The sequence below is a fragment of the Physeter macrocephalus genome, chromosome 12, assembly GCF_002837175.3.
Source record: "Physeter macrocephalus isolate SW-GA chromosome 12, ASM283717v5, whole genome shotgun sequence".
Classification (NCBI taxonomy): Eukaryota; Metazoa; Chordata; class Mammalia; order Artiodactyla; family Physeteridae; genus Physeter; species Physeter macrocephalus.
In genome coordinates this window covers 60,601,780-60,615,568 of record NC_041225.1, presented here as the reverse complement: position 1 = coordinate 60,615,568, position 13,789 = coordinate 60,601,780, and the positions used below count along the sequence as shown (strand labels likewise).

The 13,789-nt window shown below is 42.0% G+C and overlaps 1 protein-coding gene across 5 annotated transcripts in view; it reads right to left on the bottom strand.

The window, feature by feature from the left end:
• Positions 1 to 13,789, bottom strand: part of LOC102983463 (uncharacterized) — a 75,012-nt gene that overhangs the window by 22,141 nt on the left and 39,082 nt on the right. For 2 of the 5 annotated variants that reach the window (XR_448167.3, XR_008618892.1), the window contains exons 3-4: positions 9,196 to 9,286; positions 720 to 842 (exon numbers count right to left, since the gene is read on the bottom strand). Coding sequence is in view for 1 of the 5 variants with exons in the window: in XM_055089162.1 (XP_054945137.1) it covers positions 720 to 842; positions 9,216 to 9,286 (194 nt within the window). In the remaining 4 variants the exon portion in view is untranslated. Of the gene's footprint in view, positions 1 to 719; positions 843 to 5,203; positions 5,915 to 9,195; positions 9,287 to 13,789 lie in introns of those variants that run through there. The other 3 variants (XM_055089162.1, XR_008618894.1, XR_008618893.1) reach the window with 3 other exon arrangements.

The following is a 13,789-nucleotide window of genomic DNA, read 5'->3' as shown; positions in this document are numbered from 1 at the left end:
ACATTGATATTACATACTTGATTCCACAGGAAAGCAATAAGATGAATACAGAACACAAGATATTATACAGAACAAATTACCTGGTTCCTCCTCAAATCAATGGTGAGGGTGGACTGCTTTAGAATAAAAGAGACCAAAAAGACATGACTATGTGCAATACATGGATTTTGAAGAAACCAACTCTAAAACGATGTCTGAGATAATCAAGAAATTTGAACACAGATTGGGTTTAGATGAGATTGAGAACTGTTGTTAATTTTGTTAGGTAATAATGACACTGTGGAATGGAAAAAGTCTTATCAATTGGAGATACAAACTGAATGAAATGTACAAACTGAAATGTTTCAGCTATCTAATATTTGCTTTAAAGCACACTAGCAGAAGAAAAGGGAGGGATAGATGAAACAAGATTGTCAAAGTGTTGATAATAATTGAAGCTGGGTCATGGGTATATGGAGGTTCTTTTTATTCTAATTTTGAGTATGTTTAGAAATTTCCAAAATACACACACACACACACACTGTGGTGTCCTTAACCCCTGTGCAGATCTCAGTTCATATCATATTACGTAAAATTCAGCCTCAGTTTGGGGTTTGAGAAGAATAGGTAGACTTATACAGAAGCGGCGAGGAATAACCATGGAGAATTTTGTGAGACTCTTCCTTCAAACATTTTGGATTTGAAAAGACAATAGAAAACAATGAGAGAGCAGTACATACCTACTAGAATGGCCAAAACCCAAGGCACTGACATCATCAAATGCTGGCGAGGATGTGGAGCAACAGGAACACTCATTCCTTGCTTGTAGGAATGCAAAATGGTAACAGCCACACTGTATGATACTACAATGATGGATACAAGTTATTATACATTTGCCCAAACCCACAGAATGTACAATACCAAGACTGAACCTTAATGTAAACTATGGACTTGGGGTGATAATGATGTGCCAATGTAGATTGATCAATTGAAACAAATATAACACTCTGGTGGGGGATGTTGATAATGGGGGACCTTATGCATTTGTGAGAGCAGGGGATACATGGGAGATGCTTGTACTTTCCATTCAATTTTGCTATGAACTTAAAACTGCTCTAAAAGGTAAAGTCTATTTTTTTAAAAAGACAATTGAAATGATCTTTTAAAAAAATATTCTACAGTCTCCAAAATGGACAGACGACTTCCATGTGAGAAGACTCTAAAACACTATATCTTGGCAGCGCTGGGGACTGGCTACTAACTTAGCCAATATAACTAGCACCTCCCACAGACAAACAAGCAAAGATGTCTTTAGGGCATATCAACAAGCGAGAACACAGAGGAACACGTGAACACGTGTGCTGACACACCCAAGGCACAAACTACACACATGTATACTGACCCTACCACAGACACTAGCACAGCCACCAGGACGTGTGTAAGTGTCCAAATACTCACAGGACATGAGAACTTACCCCTTCCCAGACAGTGCTGAAATATAAATCCAAATACAAACAAACAAATTCAGTAGTACTGAATATTAATGCATGGCTAGATAGAGTGGAAAAGCTTTGGAAATGAAAACAAAATTCTCAAACATCCATGCTAGTACTCCTGGAAGATCTCTTTTAACTTGAGGGTAAATTTAAAGTCTTGTCTCCAAAAAAAAAACACTTGAAAAGAAAAAAAGATAGCATTTGACTTTCTTGTGCTTAGCTCTTCTCTCACCACACTTTTCCTCTAGGAAATCTAACCCAAAGCCTCATTCAGTGCCTGTGTACTAATCACACCCAATTGTCCCTCCCTAGCTCACACCTCTCTCTAAGCTGCAGACCTGTATTTCCAGCTGCTCATTGAACATTTCCTCTTGATAATTAAGGTGCAGGCTAAGTTTACTTCTCTCTCATATGGTAGATGGCCCAGGGCAAGTTAGATGGCTCTGCCATCCTCAACATATGATTTCATCTCTGAGTCCAAGGTGGCTATTTCAGTTTTGGTTATCTTTCAGCCAGAGGAAAGGAGAAAAGAGTCCAGAGAATTCAGGCCCAATCCTTCTAAGACACGCATCACTTCTTGGACTTCCCTGGTGGCGCAGTGGTTAAGAATCTGCCTGCCGGGCTTCCCTGGTGGCGCAGTGGTTGAGAGTCCGCCTGCCGATGCAGGGGACACGGGTTTGAGCCCTGGTCCGGGAAGATACCACATGCCACGGAGCAACTAAGCCCGGGCGCCACAACTACTGAGCCTGTGCTCCAGAGCCCATGAGCCACATCTACTGAGCCCACATGCCACAACTACTGAAGCCCATGTGCCTAGAGTCCTTGCTCTGAAACAAAGAGAAGCTACCACAATGAGAAGCCCACGCACTGCAATGAAGAGTAGGCCCCACTTGCTGAAACTGGAGAAAGCCCGCGTGCAGCAACGAAGAGCCAACACAGCTAAAAATAAATAAATAAATAAATAAATTTATTTTAAAAATAAAATAAAAAATAAAAAAGAGTGGATATATGTATAACTGATTCACTTTGCTGTACAGCAGAAACTAACATGACATTGTAAATCACCTATACTCCAATAAAAATTAATTTAAAAAATAAAATAAAATTACAAATTATATGCATTATCTTAAAAAAAAAGACACACATCACTTCTTCTCACATCCTATTGGCCAGAGTGTGGTCACATGGCCGCTTTCTGCAAGGGAAGATGGGAAGTAAAGTCTTTAGCTGAGTGGCCATGTGCCAGCTAACACTATCCTTGCAGAAGAAGGGCAGAAAGGTATTGGGGTTAATCAGAAGTCAGATATATCCCTTGGATATCTGAAACTCAATATAAATAGAACTAAATTCCTCATCTTCTTGGCCCCCTCTCCCATATCTATGTCTCCTCCTCTAATCTCCAGCTTGATAAATGACCCAACATTTATCCAGTCACCTAAGTAGGTTTGCCAGATTAAATAAAGGATTCCCAGTTAAATTTGCATTTCAGTTAAACAAGGAATCATTTGGGAATTCCGTGGTGGTCCAGTGGTTAGGACTCCAAGCTTTCACTGCTGAGGGTACAGGTTCAATCCCTGGTTGGAGAACTAAGATCCCACAGGCCTTGTGGTACAGCCAAAAAAAAAATAAACAAGGAATTATTTTTTTGGAATCAATATGTCCCAATACTGCATGCATTTTTTATTTGATAAAGCTAGCAACCCTAAACCCAAGCCAGAAGCCTTGAAGCCATCCTGAATATCTCTCTCTTTTCCCATTTTGAATTGTCTTCCAAATACTGCTGATTCTTTTCTATAGTATTTCTCAATCTGTCCCCTCCCCCTCCACTGTGCCTTCCCTGGTGTGGGCCATCACCCCCTCTCTCAGAGACTCCTGTATGGCTTCCTTCATGGCCTTCCTATTTCCAGCCTTGCCCCTTCTCATTCGTGCTGTGCACAACAGGTAAACTAGTCTTTCTAAAAGGTAAACCTGACCACACCACTCCCCTGCTTAAAATTCTTTCATTCCATTGCTCCCCATGGCTTTCAGGATAAACTTATTAGCCAGGCTGACAAAAGTCCTTGATCTTTTGGCTTCTCTCTCTCCCTCTCTAGTCCCATCTCTCTCAGCATCTAATCCGTTAGTCCTGAGAGATGATCCAGTCACATCGAGCCTCTGGGAGCCCTATAAGACTATCACTCTGTTCCTTTTGATCATGTATCTCCTCCATACAGCAAGAGCTTCTCATTCCTACTGCTGTCCCCACACACCCTATTCTCCTTTGCCTGGCTAAACCTTACTTATTCTGAAAAACCCAGCTTAAATGTCACCTTCTCCTTACTTATTGTTTTAGGCACATATTTTTGCTCTCATAGCCCTTGACAAACGCTGTATTGTAATAGTTGACTTATCTGCATGTCTCCCCAACTACATTTTAAGTTCCTCCAGAGCAAGGACTATGTCTTATTTATTTAATTATTTATTTATTTTTGTCAGAGTTTGGAGCAGAGAATGGTTTATTGCAGGGCCAAGCAAAAACAGGGTGGCTCGTGCTCAAAAACCCGTGAACTCCATGTCTTATTTCTTTTGATATATTCAGCAACTGATACAGTAATTAGCACTAGTAAACAAATATTTATTGGCTGAATGATGGTTCTTTGGCTTAAAATGTTCCTGCTCCCATCCTTTGACTGGTCCAGCCAGTCTCAGTTGGATAGTTTCCTCCATTTTCAGATGTGAAATTTTCTGCATCATTCCTAAGCCTGTTGTATCTTTATCCTCACTGAAACCCTGGGCTTTGTTTTCCATGACTCATCCGTGATGAAAAAGCTTCTTGTTCACTCCATTACGCTCTTACCTAACGGATGTCGGAATAAAGAAATGACACCTTACCGAATGAGGCCCTGGCCAGTTCCCCTCCCAAGCTGAGTTTCAGATCATGATTCCAGCTGACATCAGGCAGCTGTTAGATGAGAGTTTTTCTCTTGCCCTCCCAACACCCACGATTTGCCCCCAGCCCTCCCTCATCCCTGAGGAAATCACTTCTCTTTTTTTTGTTTTGGGCCACATCAGTGTTTAGCAGGAGCAGGCAGCCATGCCTTGTTTGAGTTGTGATCTAACACCAGCTGACAGGTGGGTTTCAGGGGTGTCTCTGGGGCCGTGGCCTGTTTAGTGGATTTACCACTCTAAACTCAATTACAGGAGACTTTCAGGCTCCACAGGCAATTCCAGTCCCTTTTTGATAAAAACTCTGGTGAGTAAATAAGTCATGATGATGATAGGGTCCTGCCATTTAATATTCATTGAAGTACACAAGTTTGGAAATTGGAAGCAGAGTTTAATCCATTTTCATATTTTATCAACATGCAGCTTTAAAAAGGATCCCTCCTTTTCTCCAGCAATCTTGTCGATTTCTCTTTTGGAACGATAAAGATAAACTGGCCACAAATTTTGTTTTATTTTTAAATTAGAAATATCTGAAGTTATTATTATGAAAGTGTGAGCTTCGAATCTGTTCATCTTCAACTCAGAACTAACTCCTGCTTTTCATTTGAACTCCTGGGAGAGGTAGGTAACAGATAAATCAAAGTTGTTGCCGTTTCCGGCAGCTAGATTTTTGGATTTAACTTTGCTATTGGAGCTCAGGGATTATAGCCAGCCTAAGTAATGCAAAAACACCCCACTTTATGCAAAGGTAACAGTCACAAAATCACACTGTTCACGCTCACCAATAAAAGTTACAGGACTGTTCATAGAGGGAGGCTTGAAACCTGGGGAGAAAGAGTTAACAGTGAAGAGTGTGGGGAATTGTGGTGCTGCCTGCCTCGTTCCTGCTTCTTCTTCTTTTTTTTTTTTTTAATGTGGATGAATGTTTAAGTGTGGTGCTGTAGTTGAAGGCATCTCTTTTAATAATGCAACACACAGCTTCCTGAGGGGACAGCAGTTGATTTGGAAACTGAATATGGTGCACTCTAAATTCTCCTCCCCGAGGAAAGCTGACTAACTGATAAGTGCCATGAGCTAGCATGGGGACTCATTCTGTCAAATCAACTTGCTGGAAAGGCACTATGCAGAATCTTCTCCAGTCTCCGGGAGCTAATGTGAGCAGACACTTGTGACATTAGACAGTGCAGCAGGCCTGGCATAAAGGAAAAGTTCACCATCCGCCAACAAGGTGGTCTTTAGATGACAAGGATAAAGAAATCAGTGCAAATTTGTTAATGTAACAACTTGGAAAAGTGTGCTTCAAAAAAAAAAAAAAAGCCACCCTATGGGGAGAGAGGATCAAAAGAAAAAGAAGGCAAGAACAGTACTTGGAAGCTTTCTTTGGGCTTTCTGCACCTTTGGGGCCATTGTCTTTTCTCCTGGTCCTTCTTCTAGGCTGGGGTATCTTCAGTTAAGTGAGTGAGTCCCAAACTTTGTCATTCCATAAGCCATTGCTCCACCTAAAACCAAATAAACTAAAAGAGAAGTAAGGAAAGGAAAAGCAAAGAAGAGATAAGAGAATTCTTGTGCCTTTGCCATTCTGGAGTAAATAACAGCTTTCCTATTTGAGATGGGTGATCACCTCACTGTCTCTAAGTGAGAATTCTTTTTTTTTTTTTTTTAAGGCGATCATATATTTAATTTAGTTATTCATTTATTTTTGGCTGTGTTGGGTCTTCGTTGCTGCGCATGGGCTTTCTCTAGTTGTGGCTCGCGGACTCTAGAGGGCAGGCTCGGTAGTTGTGGCGCCCGGGCTTAGTTGCTCCACAGCATGTGGGATCTTCCCAGACCAGGGCTCGAACCCATGTCCACTGCATTGGCAGGCGGATTCTTAACCACTGCGCCATTAGGGAAGTCCCTAAGTGAGAATTCTTATTTGTCTGATCTTGGCGTACTAGTCCTGGAGGAAACCTGAAGTGATTATTACCTGGCAAGAGATATGGTGATAAGAGGATGTTACCTCTGTGTCTGTCACAAAATATAAGCAGATGCCCAAAACTGGATCAAGTATTTTAAGAATGAAACAGCACTACAGGGGAAAAAATGTAGTTATCAATATCAGATAGACAAATTTGATTGTGTTGAGTGTCTGATTCACAGAGGTGGTTTTGCCAGGTTTTTCCTCCTTGGTTGGGTCAATTTAATCAAAATGGAAATTTGATATAGCATACTTATTCCATATTTAAATTAGAAAAACATATGACATGCTTTTGAGTATGACCTGCTACATCAGCTCTTCCATGGCAGCTGTGAGAGCACAGGTTCTAGAGAAAAACACCCTGAGTTCAGATCCTGCCTCTGCCACTTAATAGTTTGTGATCTTGGGAAAATTGTTTAAGAAAAACATTTACCTCATAAGGTTATTCTGAAAACACCTGCCTCATAAGAGTATTATAACATCAGTGAATACATGGGACTTCCCTGGTGGTCCAGTGGTTAAGACTCCACGCTCCCAATGCAGGGGGCCTGGGTTCGATCCCTGGTCAGGGAACTAGATCCCTCATGCTGCAACTAAGAGCCCACATGCTGCAACGAAGATCCCATGTGCCACAACTAAGACCCAGCGCAACCAAATAAATAAATATTTTAAAAAAGATAACATTAGTGAAAACGTGTGAAGTTCTGAGATCAGTGTCTGGGAAATACTAAGTGCTCTATAAATTTTGCCCATGATTATTATGTAAATGAATCTAAATGGGTTCCCATAGGTTTTTTTTTTTTAAACTTCAATCATTCTTTGGCAAAGACTAGCCCTTTGTTTTATTAATTAATTAATTAATTAATTATTGCTGTGTTGGGTCTTCGTTTCTGTGCGAGGGCTTTCTCTAGTTGTGGCAAGCGGGGGCCACTCTTCATCGCGGTGCGTGGGCCTCTCACTATTGCGGCCTCTCTTGTTGCGGAGCACAGGCTCCAGAGGCGCAGGCTCAGTAGTTGTGGCTCACGGGCCTAGTTGCTCCGTGGCATGTGGGATCCTCCCAGACCAGGGCTCGAACCCGCGTCCCCTGCATTAGCAGGCAGATTCTCAACCACTGCACCACCAGGGAAGCCCCTTCCCACAGGTTCTTAATGATTATAACTAAAAAGAAGAGTTCTATGGTCAGATAAGCTTATGAATCAGGTTTAACACAATTAAACAATTTTTTTTAAACCATACTATTTCTCAGAGCCTTCCCCATGCAAATGTGTATTATAAATATCCAAGGAAGAATTTACTTCCTAATTTTTTTCACAGCCAGTGCCATTCCCCAAGTGAAGGAACAAAAGTATTCACAACCTCTGGTTCAGAAGTTAAGAAAATTGTTGAGTCGTGGTTTCCTGAACCACTAGGATGGAAATTTAAAGCATACTGATTAATTACCATATAGACCAGGTAGGTCTTACTTAAAACTTTCCCTTTTTAAAACGGCATCTTATAAAGTGGGATTGGCAGGAGGCAGAATTGTATATGGTTAAAACACAGACACTACAGTTGGACAGACCTGGGTTTAAATCTGTCAAAAAAGTTATTTAATATCTCTAAGCTTCAGTGTCCTCACCTGCAAAATGGGGGCAATAATGATATTTACCTGCTAGGCTTGCTATATGAATTAAATAAGGTAATTCCTGGCTGTTAGCTATTATTGATGCATATATCCCACAGAGGGGCTAATATTTGTCAACAAATGAGTTAGTTATTCTGTTCTCAACTACTCTACTCATTCAGAGACCTTGATGCCTCCAAGGAGGCAGCAGGAAAAGCACTGCGATGGGACTCAGCATCTATGGGCTTTAGAGCACTCTTTTTGCTTGACTGAGTAGTTAGTTGATGGACATATATCACGTGTTTACTGACATCATCATGCCTCCCTATGCCGTTTCCTCTTCTGTGAAAAACAACAGCAGTAGCACACCTTTCCTACCTGTCTCTGGGTTATTGTGAGATCAGATCCCTGATTCTTATGTTCATATGGTTTTCTTTTTTTTTTTTTTTTTTTTGTGGTACGCGGGCCTCTCACTGTTGGGGCCTCCCCCCTTGCGGAACACAGGCTCCGGACGCGCAGGCCCAGCAGCCATGGCTCACGGGCCCAGCCGCTACGCAGCATGTGGGATCCTCCCAGACCGGGGCACGAACCCGTGTCCTCCGCATCAGCAGGCGGACTCTCAACCACTGCGCCACCAGGGAAGCCCCTCATATGGTTTTCTTAAAGTATAAAGGCTTATAGCTTTTTCAAAAATAATTTAATGAATGCTTACTATATTCTAGGTGGTGTGCTGGGTCTTACATGTAATACCTCATTTTAATCCTCACTATCAGGTGGGTATTATCATACCTACTTTAGAGATGAGGAAACTGAAGGCTGGGAGGCCAGATACTGCTCATTTCCCCCAAGGTCTCATAGCTAATAAGTGGTAGAGCCAAGAATCAACTCCAAAGGTCTTAGAACCACTGTGCTTTAAAAAATAATACCATTAAAATACATTGTAAGTTTGAGATTAGTATTGGCCACATACAATTCATCTCTCTACCAGGTTCTACAGACATCTTTCTGATGTTGTAAAATCCTTAACTTGGAAAGCACACAGCAGTTAAATGAATGAAGATGAAGCATTGGGTAGAAAATAGAATGATCAACACAGGATCCACTCTCTTAATTGGATGATTATTTATGGACACTGGCTAGTTAATTAACTTTCCCTGTGACCGATGTATATTTGCTATGATTATGACTACGATTAACATATGTTTGAGGACACCAACTGGAGAAAATCCAGTCACCTGTGTTAATTGATCTCTACCTCCTGGTAGTTCCTGGATGGCAAACTGACATGCACAGCAAGCAGCTTCATGGACTGAAGTTGAGCAAGGTCTGTCAGAGAGGGAAAATCCATATTAATGATATGCTATAAAACACTTTTTGTTAGTTACATATATTCCTTTACTTTCATTTCCCAAGAATAGCTCAGCTGTCAAAGCATTTCCAAGATTTCCATAGATTCGGCAAATACTGTGCGATTGAATTATTGCTCTGAGAGAAGCTGCAATTAAAACACATTAATCATTGTAACAAAGGATCCTTATTGAGGCTGACAAAGGTGGTGAAATCTGATGAGTAATTAGTCTGGTTAATCTTTTAAAAGTGAATTAAACCGCTAACAAGTTAAATCACTGTGATTTTCAAAATAAGCCTCCAGGGTGAGCAGAGAATGGGAATATTATCATCATTTTACAAAGATATTTTCTTCCTTTTTCTCATCTCTGGGCTTGCACTGGAGGCCCTGGGTTAGAATAGTAGGACCCAGAGGAGCAGCTAGGGAGAATGAGGCTGGTCAAGCTTTTTCCCACAATGATTTCTCAATATATCTAAGAAAGTCTTACAGTGGATGGAGGAGGAACCATGCATCGTGACCTTTAAATCTGATTCAGAACTAATATGGCACCTGCTTACCAGCCATTCTCAATGACCTCTGGCGGATATATCATGCCATTCTGATTTCTTTCACACCAACCATGACAACAGGGTCACTCTTGTATAACTTTGTCTTTTGTCCTTCCCTCTAGTCAGATGGCTTATTCTTCCAGACAACACCTCTCCTCTTTGCATGTCAATTACTGTGAAAGATCTGCCATACCCTGAAATGAACTGAGTTGGGCAAATGTGAACTAATAAATAATGGGAAATGGAACAACAGGATAATCCTTTGGGCTAAAGTCTTCCCTGTGGCTGAGCCTCCACAACTTTTGGGAGGTTTAGTGGATGTTGTGATGCATGGTCCAGATGCCCTTCAGGTAGGAAGGACTTATATTTCTCCAGCTGCTAGGAGTGCTGCTGGCATTTGGCCCTCAGCTGTTAGCTTTGAGTGAAGAAAACTGCCCTTCCAAGGTCATGCTTCCTTCCAGGGGCAGCTGGCACCCATTTACTGATCAATGTGGGGGTATAAAGACTGGCCTGGGGCTTCCCTGGTGGCGCAGTGGTTGAGAGTCCGCCTGCCGATGCAGCGGACACGGGTTCGTGCCCCGGTCCGGGAGGATCCCGCGTGCCGTGGAGCAGCTGGGCCCGTGAGCCATGGCCGCTGGGCCTGCGCGTCCGGAGCCTGTGCTCCGCAACGGGAGAGGCCACAGCAGTGAGAGGCCCGCGTACCGCAAAAAAAAAAAAAATAATAATAAAAGACTGGCCTGACTTGGAACAACTCCAAGCGGGTCATTCTGATGCTGGGGTTCACTGTGGGGTTGGCTAAGGCCTTTGCTGGGAGAGTATCGCAGCCCAATTTCTCCCTTATCCAATCTTAATTTCTTCTCCTCCCTATAGGTATTAATCACAAGAGGACTCCCTAACAAATAAACTGACTGCTAAACTGCTTCTCGGAATCTGCTTAAGGGGAATTCCCTGGTGGCACAGTGGTTAAGAATCCGCCTGCCACTGCAGGGAACACAGGTTCGAGCCCTGGTCCTGGAAGATCCCACATGCCGCGGAGCAACTAAGCCCGTGCGCCACAGCTACTGACCCTGCGCTCTAGAGCCCGTGCTCCACAAGAGAAGCCACCACGAGGAGAAGCCCACGCACCACAATGGAGAGTAGCCCCTGCTCACTGCAACTAGAGAAAGCCTGTGCACAGCAACGAAGACCCAATGCAGCCAAAAGTAAAATAAAATTTAAAAAAATCATGGTGAGAAAGAACCATAAAAAAAAAAAAAAAAAGAATCTGCTTCCTGGAGGCCCCAACCTATAACAGAAGATGTCTCACTTGTGAGATGGAGGTCTCTAATGACTATTGATCCAATAACAGCAATGGGAAAAATGAATCGGCCAAGCTCCCAACTCAGCTACCTCCCAACAAGAGTATTCATTACTCCTACAGCAAGAGTAGTCCTACCAACAGATGCTCTAGGAGATGTCAAGGATCATTCCAAAAGAGAGAGATCATTGCTATCACAGATGAAAGGCTTATAGCTTTAAAAAGTAGGTGGATCTGTGCTTCCCTGGTGGCGCAGTGGTTGAGAGTCCGCCTGCCAATGCAGGGGACACGGGTTCATGCCCTGGTCCGGGAAGATCCCACGTGCCGCAGAGCGGCTGGGCCCGTGAGCCATGGCTGCTGAGCCTGTGCGTCCGGAGCCTGTGCTCTGCAACGACGGGAGAGGCCACAACAGTGAGAGGCCTGCGTACCGCAAAAAAAAAAAAAAAAAAAAAAAAATTACATGTCCTGGGAGATCCCCAATCAGTCTGTGGCAATTTCCAAGCCTCTTTAAATATTCTTTAATCTCCTGGTAATGCTGCTGTCATGGGTAATTGTGAACGAAAGCCAAATATACCATGTTTTTGTCATGAATCAGACCCCTGTCTCTATTGCAGCAAATCTAAAAAAAACTGTAAAAGTATCAAGGGAAAGTTTGGGAATCTGGCTAAAATTGGACCTCAGAGAAAAGTGAAATAGAATTGAGATTTTTGGCCCAGGATAAGGGAGGTTCTACTAACTCCCTTCCCATGAAAAAGTCTATCGTGAGGAAACTGTTCAAGTCTTCCTTGACTTCCCAGAGGAACAAATGAGATTGAAGCAGAAAGGACTTTGGCTAGGATTACTGAAGATTACTGAAATCTTTAGAGATTAAATCAGTCCTATTCTATTCTCTCCCTCTCCCCTAAGAAACATGTGTGTGTGTGTGTGTGTGTGTGTGTGTGTGTGTGTGTGTGTGTTTTACTTTCAGGATTGCTTTTAAAATATTTTGTTTTATAGCTATGCAACATACTCACATGGTTTCAAAGTCAAATCTACAAAACAATGTATATTCAAAGAATTCTATCTATCCCTGATCCTCCTATTCTATTCTCTCCCTCTCCCCTAAGAAACATGTTTATGTTTTTAGTTTGTTTTGGCCTATATCCCTTTTAAAATCTCTTTTTTCCTTTTCACTCGCTATTTCTCTTCAGTCACTCATTTATCTATTGAGCTTATTACTCTCTTTTGTGTTTTCCTAATTTAGTCTTCATTTCTGAAATAAAATTTTCCCTTTATTTCGAATTCTTTCCTGGGTTTATCACCTCATTTCCAAAATTTGCAGATTCTACATTGTCATTCTTTTATATCTTCTATCAGTTTAAAAAGTTTCTTTTAGCTTGTCTGAAATATTAGGACCTTCTTTTCATCCGTTTCATGAGCAACTTTTTCTAAGTGGCTTTTAGTTTGGGGGTGAAAATATTTCCTTGATGCCCCAGCCTCAGTGCCCTTCATCTTCACTCCTCTCTACACACCTCCACCCAGAACCCTTCCCAGGAACTGACTCAGAGATTCTACCCTCCCCACTCCTCCAGGGTCTTGATCCCCCCCAATTTCTGTCGCTTCTCTTTTTCTGTACTTTTAACCCCTCCCTCTCTACTGGAACTTTTCCTTCAGCATATAAACAGGTTTGTATCTATCCTATCTTTAAAAATTAATACAAACTGCCCCCCTCCCCATCTTATATCCCCCTTTAGCCATCTTCTTCTCTTATTCTTCTCTTAGCCAACCTTTTGCAAGGTCTGTCTGCATTATTTCATTTCCCATTCCCTTGTCAACCCGTGTCAGTTAGCCGATGCCTACGCCCCTCTGCTGAAACTCTTCCTGAGGTCACAAATGACTTCCTGGTTGTTAAATCCAGTGACCTTTTTTCAGTTTTTATATTATGTGACCTGTTTCTACTCTCAGACACCACTGACCACCTCCTCTTTCCTGAAATGCTCTCCTTTGCTAGCTCTCTTTCTTTGATTTCTCCTTCCTCAGCCAACCACATAAATTTGCTATTCTGGGGGTTCCATCCTTGGCCCTGGTCTCTCCTCTTATCACCTGCCCTCCCTGGGTGATCTCATTCACTGCCTCAATTTCCACTACCACTCAAATGTTAATCATTTCCTATTTACTACTTATTTATTTATACCCCTCCTTATTAAAAAATTAACTTAAGACATTTTAGTAAGAAATATGTGAAAAAATTAACGGAGAAAATCTAGGCAAAGGGTGGTGGTGGGGGTCTACAAATAAGGTAGAACACAAAAATGTGGTTCTAAGATTTCTTGTAGCCAGTGCAAAAAGGAAAACAGAATAACACATACATTTCACTATTTGCTCAATAGAAGCACAGAATTCACGGTTCTGAGACACAAGCTTTTGGTCCCATAAAGTCCTCATAAAGGGGGCATTGCACTGTGTTATGGTGTGTTCTCAAAATGTATTAGTATAGTAAATACAATGATGTTTTTCTACAAGCTGTTTTTTTCTTAAAATAATGCCTCTCAATATTGATGAATTTGATTTTTTTAAAAGTAAACATATGGGGCTTCCCTGGTGGCACAGTGGTTGAGAATCCGCCTGCTGATGCAGGGGACACGGGTTCGTGCCCT